A 23,907-nucleotide genomic window follows, 5' to 3' on the forward strand; every position below is an offset into this window, starting at 1 on the left:
TTAACCAAGGAGGCCAATGGAGTGTGTAGGATCCCTCCATAGTTCTTGATAATTTTGTTCAAGGTTATTTTGAAAACCAATTCTGTTCTCGATTCCACACCTCGTCTAATGCACCAACGGCCAACTTGTCTTATAAACCACTAATCTTCAGAATTCACAAGAATCCCAAGAGTCTACACCGATAACGTCCCGTTCAGCGCTGCCTCGAGCCACACTGACGGTCTGAAGTTGTGAACCCTCACTCACTGACTCGTTCAACTGCTTCGTTCTCAAGTTTCCAACGTGTTGTTGTTTTCTATATCAAGAAACCAAAATAAACTCCAATATTTGTATTGTAGAGTAAACCAAACCTTTCTTATTTATTCACTTAGTAGTTTAATTATATAGTTAGTTATTCCACTTATACCTTTGGTTATTTAATTGTTAACGTAGTTATTTATTAAACGAGTCACTAAATCTCACGTAACATCAAGTAACCTCACGTAACCTAACCTAACCTAACGTAGCCTCCCCTAACCTAACCAAACCCTCAACTAACCTAACCTAACCTCACAAAACCTATATAAAAAACTTACAAAACCCCATAAAACCTATTAAAACTTTACAAGACTTCAGAAACCCTCAAGTAACCTCACATAATCCCACAAGACCCCACATAACCTCACAAGACCCCACATAGACCCACAAAACCCCACATACACCCCATATAACCCAACAAGACCCCACATAACCCCACATAACCCCACATAGACCCACAAAACCCCACATAACCCAACAAAACCCCACATACACCCCACATAACCCAACAAAACCCTACATACCCCTGAAGATAACCCCACATAACCCCACATAATCTACAAAACCCCACATAACCCAACAAAACCCCACATACACCCCACATAACCCCACATAACCCCACATAGACCCACAAAACCCCACATAACCCAACAAAACCCCACATACACCCCACATAACCCAACAAAACCCCACATACACCCCACATAACCCCACATAACCCCACATAGACCCACAAAACCCCACATACACCCCATATAACCTCACATAACTCCACTTTAAAACGCTATTTCCGACAATTGAGCCCGAAAAGTAGTCTATTGAAGAACATGAAATTGAGGACCGAGAAATGAACACGTCCCTCTAAACACTGTGTTCCGTGATATTTGCCTCTAATGGTAATATTTTGAAGGGACGTACTGTATATCAATGAGGCTTAAATTAACCTGACATGACCCTTGGTGAACACATAATTAATAAGTATGGTACTATTAGTCTCTATCTTACAAGTAGCAAGCAATAAATAAACTAGTGAATAATATTAAAACTGATACATTACGTTACATTCTTCCTTCATAAAGTACTGAAATTCCTAAGGCCTTCCCTCTCTCCTTCACCTATAGAATACATTAAAGAAATACTGGTACTTATAACAGGTGAGTGGGGTGGGTAAAACTTTAAGAATGGCCACTCAGTAGGGATAATATTTTACCAATGGCCACTCAGTAGGGATAATACTTTACTAATGGCCACTCAGTAAGGATAATACCTTAAGAATGGCCACTCAGTAGGGATAATACTTTACTAATGGCCACTCAGTAAGGATAATACTTTAAGAATAGCCACTCAGTAGGGATAATACTTTACTAATGGCCACTCAGTAAGGATTCTCTGCCTGAACCTGAACTTTGAAACAGGTTCGAAACACTTAGAGTGAAGCACCTGCTGTGTATAATGGTTGGTGGTGTAGTGGAGTGTGCACTTTGGTGTAAGTTGATGGAGTGATAGTGTGAAAATGGACATAATTGACAATGAAGGTCTGGATGGAATATGGTTGAGATAACAAATAGATTAGGACAGTCTAGTTGAAGGTTTGATGAGTGGATTATGAAGCCTGGTGGAGTTGACAATGGCGCCATGCGATTGATCATAGAATTTGGTGGAAATAATATATTGTAGAATGGAATAGAGGACTGGTAGATGAGTTGTGAAAATTGATTTGAGAGCTAATAATAATAATAATAATAATGATGATGACAATAATAATAATAATAATAATAATAATAATAATAATAATAATAATAATAATAATAAGAGATATTAAATAATAATAATAATAATAATAATAATAATAATGATGACAATAATAATAATAATAATAATAATAATAATAATGATGACAATAAATAATAATAATAATAATAATAATAATAATGATGGCAACAACAACAACAACAACAACAACAACAACAACAACAAAACAACAATAAATAAACAACAACAATAACAACAACAACAACAAACAACAACAACAACAACAACAACAACAACAACAACAACAACAACAACAACAACAACAACAACAACAACAACAACAACAACAACAACAACAACAACAACAACAACAACAATAATAATAATAATAATAATGTCACTTGCACTAACATCACAACCCCTCACTACAACCCCCCCTCACCACCACCAACCACATCCACCACCACACTCCCATCACCACCCCCACCTCAGCCCACCACCACCCACTCCCACAACCACCACAAACTTCATACACAACTCACAGTGATTGGTCGTAACGGGTCGTCGCTGCTGTGGAAGGACCAATCAGAGCAGAAGGAAACTGTGTGTATGTGTGTGTGTGTGTGTTCTGAAGTCCGTATAATACCAGGAAATAGGAAAATAAACAAGAATAAACAAGTAAGAAGAGAAATAACATCAAATAATAGGAAAATAAATGTAAATAAAAATAAAATAAATCACAATTGCATCAAAAATAAGAAAATAAACAAGAATAAAGAAATAACAAGAGGAATAAGGTCAATAAATAAACAAAAATAAATACAAAAAAATGATAACCAGAAGAAAAACAAGTAATAACAATGAAAAACAAACACAACAAAAATAATAGAGTTACTTTCATGGACCTAATTAGGCTCACAAAGACACCTGGAGATTAACTTACCTGTTGCAATTGTTTCTGTTCCTTTTAAAACACTGACTTAATGAATACAGGTGTAGACGAGGTAACTTAGGTGAAGTAAATAATGTTTTCAGTGGAGAGAGAGAGAGAGAGAGGAATGATATAGAAGGAGCAAGACAGACAGAAAGACAGAGAAAAGATAGACAAACATATACAGACAGACAGACAGACAGACAGACAGACAGACAGACAGACAGACAGACAGACAATCTCACCGGACGGGCTACAAGCAATTCGTACACAATCCAAATATCACACATTCTGAGTGCCTCACCGCCTCTCCCCTTCACCAGAGATTGTGGCAGTGAGTGTCTCCCGAGGACCTGAGCCACACAGTTAGGAGATGAGAAGTAGAGATAGGGCAGGTCTCCTGTTCATCTTATTTAGTCTCTTAGGGGTCCACATCCTGCATACAATAATCGGCCACAGTCATCACACACTGTATTATAAATTATGTATTAAATTCAGAAAAATAAAACATGAAATATAAAAGTCAATCATATACCCAGACACTGCAGGTAAACCAACGGGTCACAATAAACATGTGAAAGTCGAGACTGAATATGCTCTGTAGTTTAGGTGACATCTGGTTCAAATTTAATCAAAGTTGATGCCTTAAGTTCTTTTGTGTGAGTGTTAGTGAGTTTTGAGCGGTACAGTACTGGTTCTTTACATAAGTCTGACGTTGAAGGCGTTGTCAACTTTACTCACTTCACTCTGCTGTCTTGTGAGTGTTTCAGGACATTAACCTGCAGGTCCAGCAACTACTGTACAGCTGCGTCACCACGACTTCCCACGTCTAGCAGTTATTCTTTCCCTCTCTTCCTTTACTCTCACACCTCTCCCTTCCTTCAATACCCTCCTCCTTCTCTGTTTGATGGCAGTAGCTACCTCATCCCGGGATGGAGGATAGCTGAGGTTGGTTAGCTCTGGATGCTGAGGGACCTGCTGGGTAGTCAGGACATCAACATCAATGTTTCGGTTGAGCAGTGAATGGTAGCGATCTTTCCAGTGTTGTTTACCAGTTAATGAAAGCAGCACGTTTATCAGAGAGGAGTATCCCTGGACGTCAATTTCCTGACCAATTTAATAAAACCAAAGACACACTTGGTATCTTAAGTGAACAACAATCATAAAGTTAATAACGAGATCATGACTCAACTTTTACGACGTCACTTACAATTTTAGATGTGTTGTATCGTCTTTATTAAAGTCATACGAGTATAACAGATGGAAGCAGGTTTGGTAATCTTATCAATTTGTAAGAGATAAACCCTGATAGTGATAGGAATTGACCGTAATGGCGATATTATACTTTTATTTTAAATAATGGCGATCAGGAGAACAAGCAGTAATGATGTAATGTTGTTCTCGCGAGACTGCAGTGCCGGTGCTGAGAGAAGACTTGTAAAAAAAACGATAGAATTGACGTAGAACACAATTATAAGGTGTTGATGACGGTACCGTGTGTCTGAAAGATAACCCTGATTGGTCTTATCTCACTGCCTTTATCAAGTCCAATGCATCTGTGTCGTTCCTCAGTGATCGTTGTAAGGCAGAGTTCAGTTAGTTCTTATGCGAGTGTCATTGTGCCCTTATGACCACGACTGTGTCCAAGGTACGCACCTATTTCTCAAACAGCCTGATGCAGACAACAAGACACAGACAACCTGACACAGACAGCCAGACACAGACATTCTGATACAGAATGCCAGGCAAAAACAACCCGATACAAAGAGTCTGACACAGAAAACGTGACACAGACAATGTGACACATAGTCTGACACAGCGGCCAGAATAAAACAGACTCCTTCAATCTCATTAGCAAATCTGTTGGCTTCAAGGAACTTCCTGCTGAAGAAGAGGAGCACGTAACATCAGCAAGGCAAGCAGTCATAAAGAGAAACAATGGACAACCTGTATCAAGTGAGTGATCGTGAAAAAGTGAAAAGAGTGAGACACAATAGGTAAAGTCATCTTGGTTCAGAGAAAGAAGTACAGTCCACGTGTTATCTATTTTCCCCCTCAATACCTATCAGTCTCTCGGGCGTGGCAAGGTTGTGAGGCTAACGATGTGTTATGGAACTCTTAAGTGCACAGAAGGAGATATTATTAAGAGCGAATCAAAAGAGGAAGCAAACACGAATTAATATAAAAGTATAAAACACAACTACAAGAGCTGGGAAATAAACACAAGAAAGTTAACAAAGTATTGATAACATTACAAGACGACGAAAGGAAATTTATTAAACATTAAATACATCATGAAATTATTAGAGGATTTGAAGCTTCACCAGTTACAATAAGGAAAGGAGAGGAGAGGAGAGGAGAGGAGAGGAGAGGAGAAGAGTTGCTGCCTCACCACCACCAGCCACCCTTAGGTAAAAAAAGAAGTCATCGACATTGCATTGACATTTCAGAGTTCCTATGTTGTCTTACTCGAGCAGGTATTAATGTTTGTACTCTTGTTTTACTGTAAATATAATAGTTAACTGTTATAAATTAGTATTTCTCAGTCTTGTCTCAATTTGCACAGTATAATGAACAGTTTCCTTGGATGTATTCTTACAGTCTACATGATCTGGTCTGTTAACCAAAGTCATTATTTCAGAACTCGAGTCTGATTAATGGGCCTAGGAGTTGGAGTACTGCAGAAAGAGGGTTATTCTGTAGTGGCCGTGACATTATCCTGCCGCGTCTACGTCATCGTAACTATAGTGAAGAAGACAACAATAGAAAGGTGGACAGAGGTGGACAGGATAAACGGTGAAATAATCTTCGACCAAAGAGACGTGGAGGAATGAACGACGACCGAATGTTAACAGAGAGAAACATTATATAGAGAGACAGTGAAGTAAGTGATGACAGTGAAGTAAGTGATGGCAGTGAAGTAAGTGATGACAGACAGTGAAGTAAGTGATGACAGACAGTGAAGTAAGTGATGACAGACAGTGAAGTAAGTGATGACAGACAGTGAAGTAAGTGATGACGGACAGTGAAGTAAGTGATGACAGTGAAGTAAGTGATGACAGACAATGAAGTAACAGGTGACAGACAGTGAAGTGATAGCAGACAGTGAAGTCAGTCATGACAGACAGTGAAGTAAGTGACGACAACAAGAATTTTACTGAGGAAGATCTGAGGGCTGTTGGCTCCATGTTGGTGAATCATTAATATTTACTGACAATTAAGACAAATGTCAGATGTGGAAGTTGATTGAGTGGCTCCGGGCGACGTTTGCTTCAGCTGATCTTGTGGGTAAGTTCAGTATATACACGGCAGTCTCTTTCTTATGCCTTTGTTAAGTGTTTAATATTGTTAGTGTTCCCTGAAGAGTTTTGTTGAAAGTATATTAAGTTTATCTTTACTACAGCTTTCTTTAAGGTCACAAAAAGTTAATATTTTCTGGAGTTATACATAAATACTTTATCTTAAACTTTCACTGAATGTATGAAAATGAATAATTTGGTACATAAATTTACCAAGTAAGTGTTTTAATTATTTTACAGCACCGCGAGGCATAATGAGAGTGTGGGTGTGGGTGATGATGTGGGCGTGTATGGGGCGGGTAGTGTGGGTGTACCCAACCTGGGAGGTGAACGTGGGTGTGGATGCTCCTTACTGTGAGTACAGGAGTCCCACACTCGTCTGTGACTACAAGAAAGTGAATCAGGTAACATTATACTGTACATACATTCTCAGGGTAGGGTAGGGTAGGGTAGGGTAGGGTAGGGTAGGGTAGGGTAGGGTAGGTTCATTATACTCGTTTACTTATAAGTTCATAATAACTCAGCAGGAAGTAAATTCTTGATTTGTTCGTTATCAATTAACATTAAGATCAAGTGACAGTAAATATAAACAGATGGCGGAGACTAGAACACGTTTCCTTATGAGTTAAGACCAAACAATAAGAAACAGAAGTAAACAATTAATGGCTTGTGTTACCCTGAATACATGGTGAGTCTTATGATGATCATTCACTATAACTCTCCCACAGATGGTGAATATGGTGCAGGTGAACGATACAGTGCAGATGGTGTTTGTGAACAACGCGGTGAAGCTACAGCTGAGTGAGTCTGTGTGTGTCAGTGTTATGTTGAAGAATGTGGCCGACGTGGTGGTGGTGAAGGGCAAGGACCACCCCTGTCACCGTCACCTTACACTCTCAGCCACAAACTCAACCTTGAACAGACTGCCCGGCCGGGTGGGTCACGTTCACCTGGAGGACGTCAACATCACCTCGCTGGACACCACCGTCAACATCACGCAACTCAACGTCATCAACTCCATCATCAAAGTCCTCGACATTTCCAGCCCCCTGACCTCTGTTATCTTCTTCTCAACTCACATAGACACTCTCCAGAGCCTTCACGTAGCTGATGGCTCAGAGCTTCTTCTACAGAATACAAAAGTTGACGATGTTGCTTCTAAGGCTGTGATAATAGACGGAGGAAACTTGGTGATGAGAAACTCTTCTATAGTCAGAGTAGCAGAGGAGAGTGTCATCATGTTTCCAGGATCTCACCTCAGTCTAGAACACTTCTTTGGTAGCTTGAGGGTGAAAGCTGTGGAGAGTGTTGCTGCCACGAGTCGTCCAACACCACAGTGTCCTACAAGGTCCAGTGAGTGTGAGCCAGTGACCAGTTATCTCGGTGGGTTTGTAACTTGCCTCTTACTACTGATGGTCTCGGTCACCATAAACATATTGGGTGTTGTCTACGTGAAACACAACTACCCACAAAACGTCGGTCAAAAGACGACAGAAGAACACCAAGACCAGCGAAAACCTGAGTCTTGTGTTGAATATTCTAAGGATGAAGAAGAAAACCTGTTACTTCAACAGTCACCTTCAGACAGTTTCCTGACGTACATAAACAGTCACTCACAGTTACTCAAAGATTTTAGTGATGATCTACAAAGTGTAAACTCAAAACATGAATCATTTACCTCGGAGGTGAGTCTTAAAGACGAAGCCGAGATGAGCGAGATGAAAGATAATCCAGATGAAAAGTTGAGTGAAAATAATGAGTCGAAAACACCGAAGATTTTAGAGTTGGAAAAAGAGATACAAGAGTTGAAGTCTTCAGCAAATGATAGGGATAAAAGAAAGATATTACGAGATAAACAAGAGCTCTTAGAAGCAGAATATAAGAGCAACAAACTCGATAATACACGTAATAAAAACGCACAAAAATTAGTTGACAGAGAGAAAGTTTGTAGTGAGAATCACCAGTTGCTCAACACTATGGCCGAGATGGGACAAGGTTGGTTATCACGGTGGAACGAAACTCTTAAAACTCATGATGAAATTATGACTCAGTTATCACCTGTTATGGAGTTATTTATAATTACCGATAATTTGTTGAGTTGTAGAATTAATGATGTGTTAAGTAAGTATAAACAGCAGCGTCCAGAGACGGAGAGAATTATTATGAGTTTATCAGAAGAAGAAGATGAAAAGTTTAGGGAAATTGAAAATCAATTGTTATCGCAACTGCCGAAGCAAGAACAACAACACTTACAAGGTCGTGATTATGTGAGAAAGTTTGCACGACATTTGATTGGTGAAAGGTTAAGCAACCAACATCACTCATTACAACTGGAGCTCCTCAAGGTTCGTCACTACATAAAGTTACAACAAGAAATGATGAATCACTCAAGAGGTGACGATAAGTTACGTCACCGGGAAGCTCTCGTGAGGCACCAAGAGAAGCACCTGACGGACATACAGACAATACTTAACACTATATTGTTTATACAGAGTTCTTATGTTGCCTTACTGAAGCAGATATTTGACCGACAGACACACGGGACTGAACAAGACGAGGGTGAACCTTCAACACGGGACTGAACAAGACGAGGGGTGAACCTTCAACACGGGACTGAACAAGACGAGGGTGAACCTTCAACACGGGACTGAACAAGACGAGGGTGAACCTTCAACACGGGACTGAACAAGACGAGGGGTGAACCTTCAACACGGGACTGAACAAGACGAGGGTGAACCTTCAACACGGGACTGAACAAGACGAGGGTGAACCTCCAACACGTGGTTGAGACTCAGTAAAACAGTCTTTCACCTCCACACCTTGGCAGGGTCAGCGACGTCACTCTTAACTTTACTTCATTAAACGATGATTTAATTGATTCTTTTAATGTTATTGTACAATTAATAGTTGTTGGTAGTATTGTAGGTTAGGTATTACTTGTATCCTCTTCACCACCGATCGGCTCGCCAGCCGCTTGGGCGATCGGTCACGTCCCTCTTACGCACTGTTGGCAAGTGCTGGGCATACACCACCTCCTGAATGTACCTTAACCCGCTCCAGTATTGGTCAAGTCTCGTCTTGAAAGAGCTCACACTCGGTGCCGTCACAACACTTTATGGTAGATTGTTCCAAGAGTTCAGCAGCGTTGTCACTGTGCACATAATTATGATGTTTGTTAACAACTGTTGTTTACATTAACCTCTGACAATATTATAAGTCTCTGGTCTCATACTACCAACTGTGTATTATGTAGACCTATTTACTGTCGCTAAATATTGTTATGCCGAGGCATAATTTAGTATTATAATTTTTGTGAACTAGGTGTTCTGATTATTTTCTATTCCAAGCAGCAGTTGTTTTGGCAAGTTTGGGGAGATTTTCTTGTATATATTGGTGTATTACCTATATAAGAATTTTCTAGAATATATTGCACAATTTTTGTTATGATTTTCTTACGTATTGTAAGCCTCAATCATTCTAAACTCTCTAGGCGTGTCTCGATCTCGATAAAAATGTTCAAAGCAGTGCCACCAGACTGGTGCCTGCACTTCGGCACCTCAGCTACCCTGAGAGATTGGAGCGCCTGAACTTGCCTAACTTATACTACAGACAGGCAAGGGGGGACCTAGTTGAGGTGTATAAGCATCTCAGGGGGCAGTACTCAGTTGAGTGTCCTTACTTGGAGCTGGCGGACGCTCGCCCCACAAGGGGTCACAGCTCAAGATTGAAGAAGCCGCAAGTCCAGAAAACTGTGAGGGCAAACTTTTTCGGAGTGAGGGTTGTAAACTCTGGAACAATCTACCAGAGAGTGTTGTGACGGCACCGAGTGTGAGCTCTTTCAAGAGAAGACTTGACCAACACTGGAGCGGGTTCAGGTACATTCAGGAGCCGGTGCATGCCCAGTATTTGCCAACAGTGCGTGACAGAGACGTGACCGATCGCCCGGGCGCCTAGCGAGCCGATCTTTTGGTGAAGAAGATAAATGAAAAGGAAAAGTAATCAGAGACGTGACCGATCGCCCAAGCGGCTAACAAGCCGATCAGAGGCGAAGAGGATAAAAGTAAAAAGTAAAAAAGGTCCATGTGTGACGCCTGGTGGTGCGAGGCGGCTGACGAGAAGTATATAACACCAGGCGTCTGGTGAAGTAGTCGCCCGTTCTTGCTCACAGTGTGAAGTACAAGCCTAGTGACAACTAAAGATAGTTGTTGTTAAGTATTGTGGAATTGTTTTGAGCGATATAAAGTGAAAAGACTGAGGAATTGTACACTGGTAGTGTACTGACTATATATTCGAAGTGAGAAGTCCAGTGATAAAGACATTACCTAGTGAACAATTTTGTGAAGACTTAGTGATTATTAAAGACGACTACAGTGCACCAGTGTGTTTCTGTGACCTGGTGTAACTCTACCTGCCTGTTGTTTTATCTGTATATACCGATCGTCGGAAAATTACCGGAGACTGGTGGGACAGCCAGTGGTAATTCGACGACACTTGTGATATATCTACTGCTTCTGTATGTACGACTCTGGCCGCTGGTAACCAGTGGTGGAAGCTAGGTAAGCGGTGATACGGGTTCGGAACAACATATTAACACCAAAAGACTTTTTAAAAACTAAAATGTGGTTAAAAGAGCAAGTCGAGTTCCCACTAATGGTTGATTGGTTGTGCCCGAGGCTCCCCCGGCCCACCTAGATGTGATATGACTTCACTTGATAGTTTGGAAAGTGAAGGTGGTCGAGTACAGTGCCGGTCAACTGTGTTAGTGTTCACTGTACTGTATCCGCACCCCCAGTAAGAGGTAAATCATCCCATATTCTTGTTCATTCTTTCTTTAATATTATCAGTTTATTATCGTTTACTTCTCTACAAGTTGTTTTTATCCAACTTTACTTTCTCCAGTAGAGGAAGTGTAAATTATACATTGAAACAAAAATATAAGTAAAAATCCAGCCAAAATAATATGTCCGCCTAATAAGGTGGCGACTCTTCTCCTCACTGAACAAAATAAATAATACCAGCAGACAAGACATCCACCAATCAACACTATATTTTGTTGTCTTTTATCTTCTTCGTCCTTATTGTTGCTGCCTCCTATAGTGACCGATTTTCTTTTGATAAAATAGAGGAGATACCCGTAGAAAGCGTCAACCCATGATGTAAATCAGAGAAAACAGAAAGCCTTTCGGGACAAACTCGTCTAACCTGGGTGACACCGATCTTATGGTAGGCTGTCTTCAGTTGCATGGACACTAGAGACATTATCGTGATGCTGTGTATATGTCAGCTGATGCAGTTGGACAGATAATATGACCAAGAGAGAATTAGGGATTAGGAATTTCATATAACCTATGAAAACGATTCCATTGAGGACTTTGGGACCAATCAACCAAGGGACTACTATTACGATTGGATCCCATTTAAACAACAAACAATGGCTCGATTTTACAAGGTCAAACAGTGAGACAGACCTAAAGATAGACAGATAAATGACGGACATAGAGAGAGAGGCAGACGTACACAGAACTCACTGATATATTGGTAAATATACTTTTACTTTTATCCTCTTCGCCACTGATCGGCTCGTTAGCCGCTTGGGCGGTCGGTCACGTCTCTGTTGGCAAGTACTGGGCATGCACTGGCTCCTGAATATATCTGAAACTGCTCCAGTGTTGGTAAAGTCTGGTCTTGAAACAGCTCACACTCGATGCTGTCACAACACTCTCCGACAGATTGTTCCAACAGTTCACAACACTCACTCCGAAAAAGTTACCCCTCACAGTTTTCTGGGCTTGTGGTTTCTTCAACCTTGAGCTGTGACCCCTTGTGGGGCGGACCTCCGCCAGCTCCTGGTATATACAATCGACCGAGTAGTGCCCTCTGAGATGTTTATACACTTTGATTAGGTCGCCCCTCGCCCATCTGTAGTATAAGCTGGGTAGTAAGGTTTAGGCAGCTACCAAACAGGGAGGTACTACCGTCTGGGAAGATATTGGAAGCATAATGTGTTGTCTCAGGGTAGACTCTGCTGCCATATGGCATCACAAAAATTGTGACCAAGTCCCAGGTTGATGATCTGACTTTCTGCCTCATTTACACACAATTGCAGGGTCTCAATTGCTTCTTTTACTATTGACAACACAACATACATATATCGTTTCTCACTATTGATCTTTTTTTTAATTTTTCTATTTCGTTATGGTTCTTTTATTATTATTATTATTATTATTATTATTATTATTATTATTATTATTATTATTATTATTATTATTATTATTATTACAGTTTCGTTATTATTATTATTATCATTATTATTTTATTATTATTTTTAATATTGCATTTTTATTATGAATTATCATTATTATTATTATTATTATTATTATTATTATTATTATTATTATTATTATTATTATTATTATTATTATTATTATTATTATTATTATATTTGCGCCCCCGAGGCCCCGATGTGGGTCAGTGACCTGTGCCCGGGAGGGCTAATCCCTGTAAACAAAAAACAAAGTTGTAGGCGTTCTATTCTCTCTGGGTAACTGAGGTTCCGAGACAGACAGACAGACAGACAGACAGACAGACAGACAGATAGAGATAGATAGTAAATAGAGAGGGTAGATATATGAAAAATGGTTGTGACTATAGGAGTCTTGTGTGAAATAGTCAGGTGGGGGGCGGTAAATAATTCAACTGAAGAAAATCGTAAAATGCCTGAAGATTCTCACATGTAAATCGAAGATTGTAAACTGTAAACAAAAATATGCTTACATGTGACTTATATATACACAGTTGGTAAAATATAGATACATATAAATTTAATATTTTCTCTTGTAAATTATGAAGAAATTATGTTCTTTTTAAAACAGAAATTTTGTCTCTAGTAAATCTAGGATTTTTTTTACAATGATGAAGTTTAGATGATCCATTAACATCACTAACACCTACTAATTTACAAAGTGTTAAATATATAATTTACACTCACCCATAACGTTGCTTGTAAATCAGGCTCACGGTTTTTACGATGGGGAAGAGCCGGACGTCTGTAAACGTCACAGACACTGTAAATATTTTATTTGTAAATAAATGAAAGAAACCGATTTTTTACAAACGTGAATTATTACACCATACACCCAAATCTGTCTCTCATAGTGCACATGATTTACATTAACACTAACCTTGATCTGTAAATCTCTCTCTGTCTCGCCCACCCTCTCTCTCATCCACCCACCCTCTCTCTCACCCTCCCTCTCCCTCTAACCCACCCTCCCTCTCCCTCTCATCCACCCACCCTCCCTCTCCCCTCTCCTCATCCACCCACCTCCCCACCCACCCTCCCTCTCCACCCACCCCCTCTCTCATCCACCCACCCTCCCTCTCCCACCCTCCCTCTCCTCTCATCCACCCCCTCCCTCCTCATCCACCCACCCTCTCTCCTCTCCTCTAACCCACCCTCCCCCTCTCATCCACCCACCCTCCTCCTCATCCACCCACCCTCCTCTCCCTCTGACCCACCCTCCTCTCCTCCATCCACCCCCTCCCTCATCCACCCACCCTCCCTCCCTCTAACCCACCCTCCCTCTCCCTCTCTCATCCACCCCCCCTCTCCTCATCCACCCACCCTCCCTCTCCTCTAACCCACCCTCCCTCCCTCTCATCCACCCGACCCCCTCTCATCCACCCACCCTCTCTCTCTCCACCTCCCTCCCTCTAACCCACCCTCCCTCTCCTCTCTCATCCACCCCTTCTCCCTCTCATCCACCCACCCTCCCTCTCCTCTAACCCACCTCCTCTCTCTAACCCACTCCCCTCCTCTCCTCTAACCCACCCTCCCTCTCTCTCATCCACCCACCTCCTCTCATCCATCCACCCTCCCTCCCTCCACCCTCCCTCTCTCATCCACCCCCACCCACCCTCCCTCTCACACCCACCCACCCTCCTCTCCTCTAACCCACCCTCCCTCTCCTCTAACCCACCCTCCCTCTCTCTAACCCACCCCTCCCTCTCTCATCCACCCACCTCCCTCTCTCATCCACCCACCCTCCCTCTCATCCACCCTCCCTCCCCCCCCCATTAACGCCACTATGTCCATTGTTTTGGTGGCAGTAATGACGTCGAGTTGCGTCCCCACAAAACACTACCTACCCCCACCGTCACACACACACACACACACACACACACACACACACACACATATATAGAGAATGCCTTTTTTTAAACCTTTGCACACACACACATATATAGAGAATGCCATTTCTTTTTTTAAACTTTGCATCATATTTTTCCAGTGAATGTGTGATTATTACGCTGGTCCAAGAAACAAACAAACAAACAAACAATAAACAAAGGCTCATGTTGTTTACCTCAAGAATGCGCTCGTTCCATTACCCAAACAAGTCACTGATAATTAATTGATCATTTCTGCAAATTGAAATTTTTTTAGTAGATTACAATTGACTTGCGATATATTTACAGTAATTTTGCCAGCTAAACATTTACTTCACCGTGAGATAATTATTTGAACAATATTTCAGATGTAAACAATATCGTGTCAGCCAGAGTCAGCAGTGTAAACATACTTTGTCCACCACTGATTGGCTGGTAAGAGAGTTGTGCCGCGTTGAGTGACTATCTCCAGCTGATGTTTTTAGTGTAACAAGTAAGAAACCAGTAAATATCTCCGCCTCCCTCTACCTTTTATATATGTATGGTATTATCACTTAATAATTTTCTTTTATAAACAGTACTTTCTTCTCCTGAGAGTGAAATACAACACAACGTAAAATGACTAAAATACAGAGTTTTTTACAGCACCAGGGAGACTGTGGCAGCTGTCTGGATACACTGAGATGAAGGCCAGAATTACCAACCCTGCAAACAACCTTTACATACAGCAACAAACAAACGGATAAGGTAATAGTATTGTAATTTGCTGTATTATAATTTTTGAGTGTTACAGAGGGAAACAATTCTTAACGAGTGATGGTTCTCAGGTTCATTATAAGGCGGTAAGACCCTATTTCTCTCAGGGTAAGAGGCTTCGTTAGACACTGGTGTATGGGCTTCGTTAACTATTACTGTATGGGCTTCGTTAACTATTACTGTATGGGCTTCGTTAACTATTACTGTATGGGCTTCGTTAACTATTACTGTATGGGCTTCGTTAACTATTACTGTATGGGCTTCGTTAACTATTACTGTATGGGCTTCGTTAACTATTACTGTATGGGCTTCGTTAACTATTACTGTATGGGCTTCGTTAACCACTGATGTATGGACCTCGTTAACCACTGATGTGAGAGGTATTGGTAGTGTGTGTCTTTCGTTAACCGCGGTATGTTAAAAGAAGTTCAATGAGGTTCAACAATAAACTAGTAACGTTATTAAAGAGTTCAACGATGTGTAATAATTGTGTATGTGTGTGTGTGTGTGTGTGTGTGTGTGTGTGTGTGTGTGTGTGTGTATAAGGTCCTTAGCCACCGCCATACTGCCCACATTAATTAATAAATAATTCAGAGCCTAATGCCACGTTATTAAATTATGCAAATGACATAATTACAACCTTTTTTGTGAACTCCGTCAGTACTTGAGGTGGTAAGTGTCTGTCTGTCTGTCTGTCTGTCTGTCTGTCTGTCTGTCTGTCTGTCTGTCTGTCTGTCTGCACTGGTCTGTCTGTCTGTCTGCACTGGTCTGTCAGCACTGGTCTGTCTGTCTGTCTCTGTCTCTCTCATCCGTCTTTGTTATTCTGTTATTCTCTTACATCTGTCATAATCTCTCCCTACCTGTCACTCAAAGATACACAAACGTTCACACCTGTAATCAGAGTAGCGCGGGGGCATCAATGGGGAGTGATTCAGGTCGCAGGTAATTGATGATTGAGCCTCACTAATAAGCGGTGACCATCTTTAGTGAGTAATTTGGTCATTAGTATTGACCTTAATGTCCCTCTTGTGCTGAGAGAGAGAGAGAGAGAGAGAGAGAGAGAGAGAGAGAGAGAGAGAGATAGATGCTTAATTTAAACAATAAACATAAGCATAAATTTAAAGAGGATTGATTTAGTGATTATAGATTAAAATTAGTGTATTTGTTGAAAGGATAATAGAGGGTGGATAGAGGAGGATAGGAGAGGATAGGGGAGGATAGAGGGCTAGATAGGGGAGGATGAGGGGTGGATAGGGAGGATAGAAGGGTGGATAGGGAAGGATAAAGGGGATGGAGTGCAAGGGAGAAGAAAATGTGGAAAAGGGGAAAGATTTACGAGCGTGGAACACAGGAGATGTCGTTTGTCAAGCTGATACAGGTGGTAAGACGTGGGCGGATCTCTCTCTCTCTATCTATCTATATTTTTCACTTTCTTTCTTTCTTTCTTTCTTTCTTTCTTTCAGTCCTATTTTTTTCTGTCTAGCTTATACATACATACATACATACACACACACATACATACATACATACATACATACATACATACATACATACACACATACATACATACATACATACAGAGTTATTTACTGTAGTCTACTTGGAGTCGTTGTGTGTTTTACCTGTAGATGTCAGCAAGGGCAACACCTGTCTCTGTTTACCTGTTAAAAAGGAACGAGAAGGACAACAGCTATTAATTGGTTACCTTCAACAGGTGTGAGGAGGTGGTAGGGGAGAGAGAGTGGGGAGGGGGTAGGAGGAGGTGGTAAGGGGAGGTGGTAAGGGGAGGTGGTAGGAGGAGGGAAGAGTGGGAGGGGAAGGAGGTAGTGGGGGAAATGAAGATGGTCGAGTGTAGTAAAGGCTTAGTATACAGTGTACTATATCCACCCCACCCCTAACAGACCAACTGTCATTACTCTATAATATTTTTCTCATTAAAACGTAAGTCAACTTCTACGACAGTTTTAGGTAATCTCTAGACAATTTGACTCTTATTAATCTTCTAATTCTCAGTTTACGATATATTGGTTTTTCAAGATGGCGATATTTTTAACTCAAGACTATAACTATTTCATTATAATACTTTGGGTGGATAAAAATATGTTGTTTGTGTAGAAGTAATGTCTTGTTAAGGATGACCTAAGGGGTTACTTAATGATAGGAAGATGGTGTACACGACTGATGTAAGGGATCACACACACACACACACACACACACACACACACACACACACACACACACACACACACACACACACACACATACATTCTCCTCGTGATATTCATTCTGAGCCCTGTCCCCTCTAAACGACCAAGATACACACATATACACACAAAGACACCCCACCACACCACCTCACCCACACATCTTACCCCACTCCCCACCCTGCCCCCACCGATAAACGGAGGAATCCAGAGGAGCAGAGCAGTATGTGGCTTCGCCCCATTTGTTTAAGAAGAGCTGAGATCAAGACGAAGAAGGGACTGTTAAGGGAGGGAGGAGGGTGGGGGGGTAGGCTGAGGAAGGGAGGAGGGCTGGTGTGGAGGGGTGAGGGGTGGAGGTGGAGGGTGGTAGGGCTGAGGAAGGGAGGAGGACTGGCGTGAGGGGTGGAGGGTGTGAGGGGTGAGGGGTGGGTAGGCTGAGAAGGGAGGCGACTGTGTGTGAGGTGTGGAGGGGCAGGTAGGCTGAGGAAGGGAGTGAGACTAAGTGGGAGGGGTAAGGTGTGAGGGGTGTGGAGGCAGGTTGGAGGGAAGGGAGGAGGCTGGTGTGTGGAGGGGTGTGGAGGGGTGAGGGGTGGAGGGGTGGTGGGTAGGCTGAGGAAGGAGAGGGCTGTGTGGAGGGTGTGGAGGGGTGTGGAGGTGTGTGTAGGCTGAGGAAGGGAGGAGGCTGTGGAGGGTAGAGGGGTGAGGGGTGCAAGGGGTGGAAGGGAGGAGGGTTATGTGTGGAGGGGTGGGGGGTGCGGGAAGGAGGAAGGTGGGGGGTAGGGAAGGGAGGAGGGGCATGATAGAGATACCTTCCAAGTCGAACATGGAAAGGGGAGGGATGACATCACATTATCCGGATTTCCAGAGATCAAGCAGTATGGGCAATAACTGCCCATGTAGACGTGGGTACAATGGGCAGCCTGTCTGTTGTCTGGTTGTCGTCTGTCTGTTCCTACTTTGCTCCACTGTTCCTCCTTCCTCATCTTCTCCCTTCGTTCCTCCCTCTCCATCTTTCTCTCCTCCCCTCACCTTTCTCCTCTCCTCCCCCATTCCTGCCCCCTCCTCCCAGGAAGATATCAGACAATCACCCTGTAAACAAGTCTTTTAAGCATGAGAAAGATCGATGGGAGGATTTTCATGGTAACGACGCCATTTACTTCCGTCTGTTCTATTTTTAGGTGGACGTTTTCCGTTTGTTTGTCTGTCTGTCTGTCTGTCTGTTTTTGGGTCTGTCTGTCTGTCAGTCTCGTTTTTCTCTCTTTCTCATCACTGCTTGTCATTTAGTCGGTCTCTCTCGAGGTCTTTGCAACTAAATATCTCTGACAATTTCTCAGCAAATACAGAATTGAGAACGTGTTACAAAATCTTTAGATGCGGAATAATACACATACATAATAATAATAATAATAATAATAATAATAATAATAATAATAATAATAATAATAATAATAATAATAATAATAATAATAATAATAATAAAAATAATAATAATAATAATAATAATAATAATAATAATATTAATAATAATACTAATAATAATAATAATAATAATAATAATAATAATAATAATAATAATAATAATAAAATAATAATAATAATAATAATAATAATAATAATAAGTATGTTCAATAATAATAATAATTAATACTAATAATATTAATAATAATAATAAAATAAAATAATAATAATATAATACTAATAATAATAATAATAATAATAATAATAAATAATAATAATATTATAATAATAATAATAGTAAAATAAATATAATAATAATAATAATAATAATACATATATGATAACGATAATAATAATAATAATAATAAAAATACCATATTTGATAATAATAATAATAACACACATTAATAATAATAATAATAATACTACCATATAAATTAATATCAAAATTAAAACCCAGGATTAGTACTAGCCTGTAAAGATTAGTGGGTCTAGACAAGAGTGATTAGAAAGTGGAGGAGCTTCATTTATTATTATTATTATTACACATATATATTATTATTATAATTACATATTATTATTATTATAATTTCAGCATCTGTACTTGGAGGTTAGTTCCAGTGCAGGTTTGATTCACACACACACACACACACACACACACACACACACACACACACACACACACACACACACACACACACACACACACAAGAATGATTTAAAAGGTTCTGTAGTGAATTGGCTGAACTTGAGGTTCTTATGCTTAGTGGAGAGAGAGAGAGAGAGAGAGAGAGAGAGAGAGAGAGAGAGAGAGAGGAGAGAGAGAGAGAGAGAGGAGTCACATCACAACAAAACTCACGTTTATTCACAACACAGAGCCTCCTCCTCCTCCTCCTCCTCCTCCTCCCCTTCCTCCAGCATTCCTCCTTCACCTCAATCTCCTTCTCTCTCCTTTCTTCCCTCCCCTATACCACTCTCATCTCTCCTCTCTTCCCCAACGAGAAATTTTAATTAATTCACACATTAAACCACATTATAGTAGTTTCAATTTTACCTTGATCCACAAACTAACGAGGGTTTGTCTGGGACACCTGTCTGTCTGTCTGGTCTGTTCAAAGGTGTGTGTGTGTTCACCTGTCTGTTCATTCAGATTCTCTCTCTCTCTCTCCACGCGGGGTCAGTTATCATGACTTATATGGCTAAATAAAAAATCTTTCCTTATATTTATTAAGGAAGAAGAGAGCAAAATAATTCACTTAAGATTATTTGTTATTATGATTTTTGTTGTATTAAAGATTTATTTTCAACCTTCGTCATCAGCTATGTTTTGAAGATATAAGGGGGGGGAAGGAGGAGGGGTGGTAGGGGGAAGGGAGGAGGTGGTAGGGGTAGGGGAGGTGGCAGAGGTGGCAGGGGTAGGGAAGGGAAGGTAAAGGAGTGGGAGGTGTAAGTACAGTTTTATTACGTCGTGGAAAATAATTAAGAAGTCTTTGTATTATTTTATTTAGTGACGTTATGACATTTTCCGTTCTTCACATCTTCTATACGTATCCTTCCTCCCCCTTCCCTCTCCCCCCTTCCCCTCTTATATTTGTCAGTCTGTCTCTTTGTCTCTTTATCTCTTTATCTTTGTCTTATTCTTCATTTATTAATTTTACATCAGTTAATTCTCTCCACTTTTAATAAACACCAAGAGTTATTATAATTGTCATAAAAATATTGTTTAAATACCAAACTACACAAATTAAATAAAAGGGAATTTTACACAAACCCAAAGTAATGAAAATATCACAGGAATAATCTTGACTATATGAAAAAAAAATCCCTTAACGTGATTTTTTTTTAATAACAAATAAAATCTTCTCTAGTCCTTCAAACATCACATGAATATTTTTAAGAACAACTATTCCCACAATTTCAAATATCAAATAATAAAAAAATAAAAATAAAATACGACCAAAAAATTAAAAACCTCCCACAATTTCATTTTTATCCTCAGATGCCCCAAACTGCCGAATATTTGGCACCATGGCAGGAGGTTCGACCATCAAATACCATCCATAATTCCTAGATGATCGCCTGATAAGTTTGTGAGTTATTAAGACCCTCATAACTCAGCCTCACCGTCCTCATCACCATCAACGGTCGTCACCATCTCATCATCACTAATCCGGGTGGGGAGTAAAAAAAAGTCACATCTCACGAGTCTAAGTTTTGTTAGGTAAGGGAGGGAGGGAGGGAGGCGACTACTGGTGCCTTGTGTGTATGGAGGTCATGGCGTCTCCTGATTGGTGCTTTCATTACTTTGTTGTCTGCTGGTGTCCCGTACACAGGGAAGAAACTCACATACACCAAAAACAAAAATAAACACACACACACACACACACACACACACACACACACACACACACACACACACACACACACACACACACACACACACACACACCCACACACCACACACACACACACACACACACACACACACACACACACACACACACACACACACACACACACACACACACACACACACACACACACACACACACACACTGGTCCAGACCCCTCAATTATCATCAGACATCATCTATTATCATCGTGACATCATCTGTCAGATTGAGACCAAGTTACTACACCATCCTCAATACCGCCACCTGCTTCCACCTGAGATCCCTCGACCGTGAATTGCTGCTCGACATCACAACCGCATCCAGCCCCTACAACCTCGCCTTGATCGCTACAGCAACACCCTCATTACAACTACTGGAAAATTGATCAATAATTTGCAGATAACTTGTGTGTTCACTGCCTATCCTCCCTGTTATACTGTCCACCAACACTGAAAGCCCTTGTCAACCAACCCTCCCCCCTGTCACTACATGTTATGTAATACCACTTGTGTCTTTTTCTATGTTTTAAGCTTACAGCTGATGTATTACCCAATAAACCGGTAACTATCATTATTATTATAATTATTATTATTATTATTATTATTATACACACACACACACACACACACACACACACACACACACACACACACACACACACACACACACACACACCGAAGGGTCAAGACGTACCTGGCGCTCCTCTCGGAGCAGCCAGGTCAACTGCTATGTTGGCCCATACCAACTCCCTCCCCTGAACCCTCCTCCCCACCGAAATATCAACAAGTTCACGCCAGAAGTTACTATTTCATTTAGGAAAGAAATGGAACCAGTGTTAAACAGAGGTGAACAGTGGTGAACAGTGCTTAAGTCAGTGAGAACAACTCAACAGTAACAGTGGTACCCAAGTTGACCTTTCACACAGTGAGGTCCCAGATACCCAGTGATAACGGCCCGTGAGACCCAACTACCAGCGATGTGTTAATCCGTCTACGATAGGAAGGCCTGGAACCACACCTCACTCATATAACACCATCTGTGAGGGAATTACTACACCACGTGAGGCCCCTCATAACACCATATGTGAAGGAGTTACTACACCACGTGAGGCCCCTCATAACACCATCTGTGAGGGAATTACTACACCACGTGAGGCCCCTCATAACACCATCTGTGAGGGAATTACTACACCACGTGAGGCCCCTCATAACACCATCTGTGAGGGAATTACTACACCACGTGAAGCCCCTCATAACACCATCTGTGAGGGAATTACTACACCACGTGAGGCCCCTCATAACACCATCTGTGAGGGAATTACTACACCACGTGAGGCCCCTCATAACACCATCTGTGAGGGAATTACTACACCACGTGAGGCCCCTCATAACACCCATCTGTGAGGGAATTATTGAGACCACGTGAGGCCCCTCATAACACCATCTGTGAGGGAATTACTACACCACGTGAGGCCCCTCATAACACCATCTGTGAGGGAATTATTTACGACCACGTGAGGCCCTCATAACACCATCTGTGAGGGAATTACTACACCACGTGAGGCCCTCATATAACAACTACTCTGTGAGGGAACTACTACACCACGTGAGGTCCTTCCCTAAATACCATCTGAGGGAGTTACTATACTACATGTTTTTGCTGTTCAACACCTACAATAATCTATATGTTCACTGTATGTTCCTTTACCTTTCTCTAATGAAGGCTTTTGTTAAACCACCAATGTATGTAATAAGTCATTTATGTCCAATGTATATTTTCCGCCTTCGGGCTGCAGAACTTTTTCAATAAACCGTCAATTATTATTATTATTATTATATATATATATATATATATATATATATATATATATATATATATATATATATATATATATATATATATATATATATATATATATATATATATATATATATATATTATATATATATATATATTAACATAACTATTATTTTAATGGGAAATTAATTACTTTACCTGCACTGCCTCTATCCGAATGAAAAAGCTTCAGTTTCAATCTGAGTTACGAGGGAGAGAGAATATGTTCATTTAGCACACCAGGGCCTGGGGTCGTGCCGCGCTTACAAATAATTTCCCGCGTTTAAAGGATTTGGAAAAGGTGCGCTAAATATAGGAGCAGGAAGTGACCTTTGACCTTCTGTGACCTGTTTCTGTGTAGCTCAGTACAGAAGGGCATACTTTATTGTAGCTCAGTGTACAACGGTATAGTTCAGTATAGAAAGGAATAGTTCAGTATAGCTTGATATACTTCAGTAAGTTCAGTGTAGTTCGGTATATATCGATATTATTCAGGATAGTTAACTGTAGCTGACGTTTATCAGTAAAACCTTATTTCAGTACTGCCCGGCCTGGCTCGGTTAGGTACAGTATGACCTCGCCTGTTGGCCCTCCCACAATAGCCGTGTGTAAAGTTTCACGTCTCTAACTTCTTCCGTTTTGGAGCTATGGCCAGAACAGACAGACAGACAGAAAGATAGACACCTCCTTTTGTTATTATAGATAATTCAGTATAGTTCAGTGTAGCTTATAGTTCAGAATAGGTCAATACAGTATAGTCTATTTTATAATCAATATTTTTAAATTGGTAAAACTTAGCCACGCCCCCAACT

General features: G+C 40.8%; 1 protein-coding gene and 1 long non-coding RNA gene across 6 annotated transcripts; both read left to right on the plus strand.

Annotated features, from left to right (window-relative positions):
• Window positions 1-4,535: 4,535 nt before the first annotated feature.
• On the plus strand, window positions 4,536-8,894 carry LOC121854764. 5 transcript variants are annotated; one of them, XM_042349519.1, is made up of 4 exons: window positions 4,536-5,391; window positions 5,622-6,268; window positions 6,520-6,683; window positions 7,008-8,894. In XM_042349519.1, exons 2-4 carry the CDS (start codon window positions 6,214-6,216, stop codon window positions 8,859-8,861), a joined length of 2,073 nt encoding a protein of 690 aa, XP_042205453.1. In that variant the 5' UTR covers window positions 4,536-5,391; window positions 5,622-6,213; the 3' UTR covers window positions 8,862-8,894. The 5 variants fall into 5 exon arrangements, with proteins under 5 accessions (XP_042205453.1, XP_042205459.1, XP_042205454.1 ...); XM_042349525.1 differs by having other exon boundaries at window positions 5,622-5,864; XM_042349520.1 differs by having other exon boundaries at window positions 4,536-4,936.
• A 5,643-nt stretch (window positions 8,895-14,537) lies between these two features.
• LOC121854793 lies at window positions 14,538-21,105 on the plus strand. The gene is made up of 3 exons (XR_006086639.1): window positions 14,538-14,941; window positions 15,094-15,195; window positions 20,866-21,105. It is a non-coding gene; the product is annotated as an uncharacterized LOC121854793 (long non-coding RNA).
• The last annotated feature ends 2,802 nt before the right edge of the window (window positions 21,106-23,907 follow it).

The sequence above is a fragment of the Homarus americanus genome, unplaced genomic scaffold, assembly GCF_018991925.1.
Source record: "Homarus americanus isolate GMGI-L3 unplaced genomic scaffold, GMGI_Hamer_2.0 scaffold53233, whole genome shotgun sequence".
NCBI classification, from domain to species: Eukaryota; Metazoa; Arthropoda; class Malacostraca; order Decapoda; family Nephropidae; genus Homarus; species Homarus americanus.

What these genes read in the sequence shown, in the direction of transcription:
- LOC121854764 (XM_042349519.1), top strand. Translation starts at nt 6,214, where the DNA reads ATGTGGAAGTTGATTGAGTGGCTCCGGGCGACGTTTGCTTCAGCTGAT. An exon ending in TGCTTCAGCTGATCTTGTGG is followed by an intron (nt 6,269 to 6,519) that starts GTAAGTTCAGTA and finishes ATTATTTTACAG; the next exon opens with CACCGCGAGGCATAATGAGA. An exon ending in ACTACAAGAAAGTGAATCAG is followed by an intron (nt 6,684 to 7,007) that starts GTAACATTATAC and finishes ACTCTCCCACAG; the next exon opens with ATGGTGAATATGGTGCAGGT.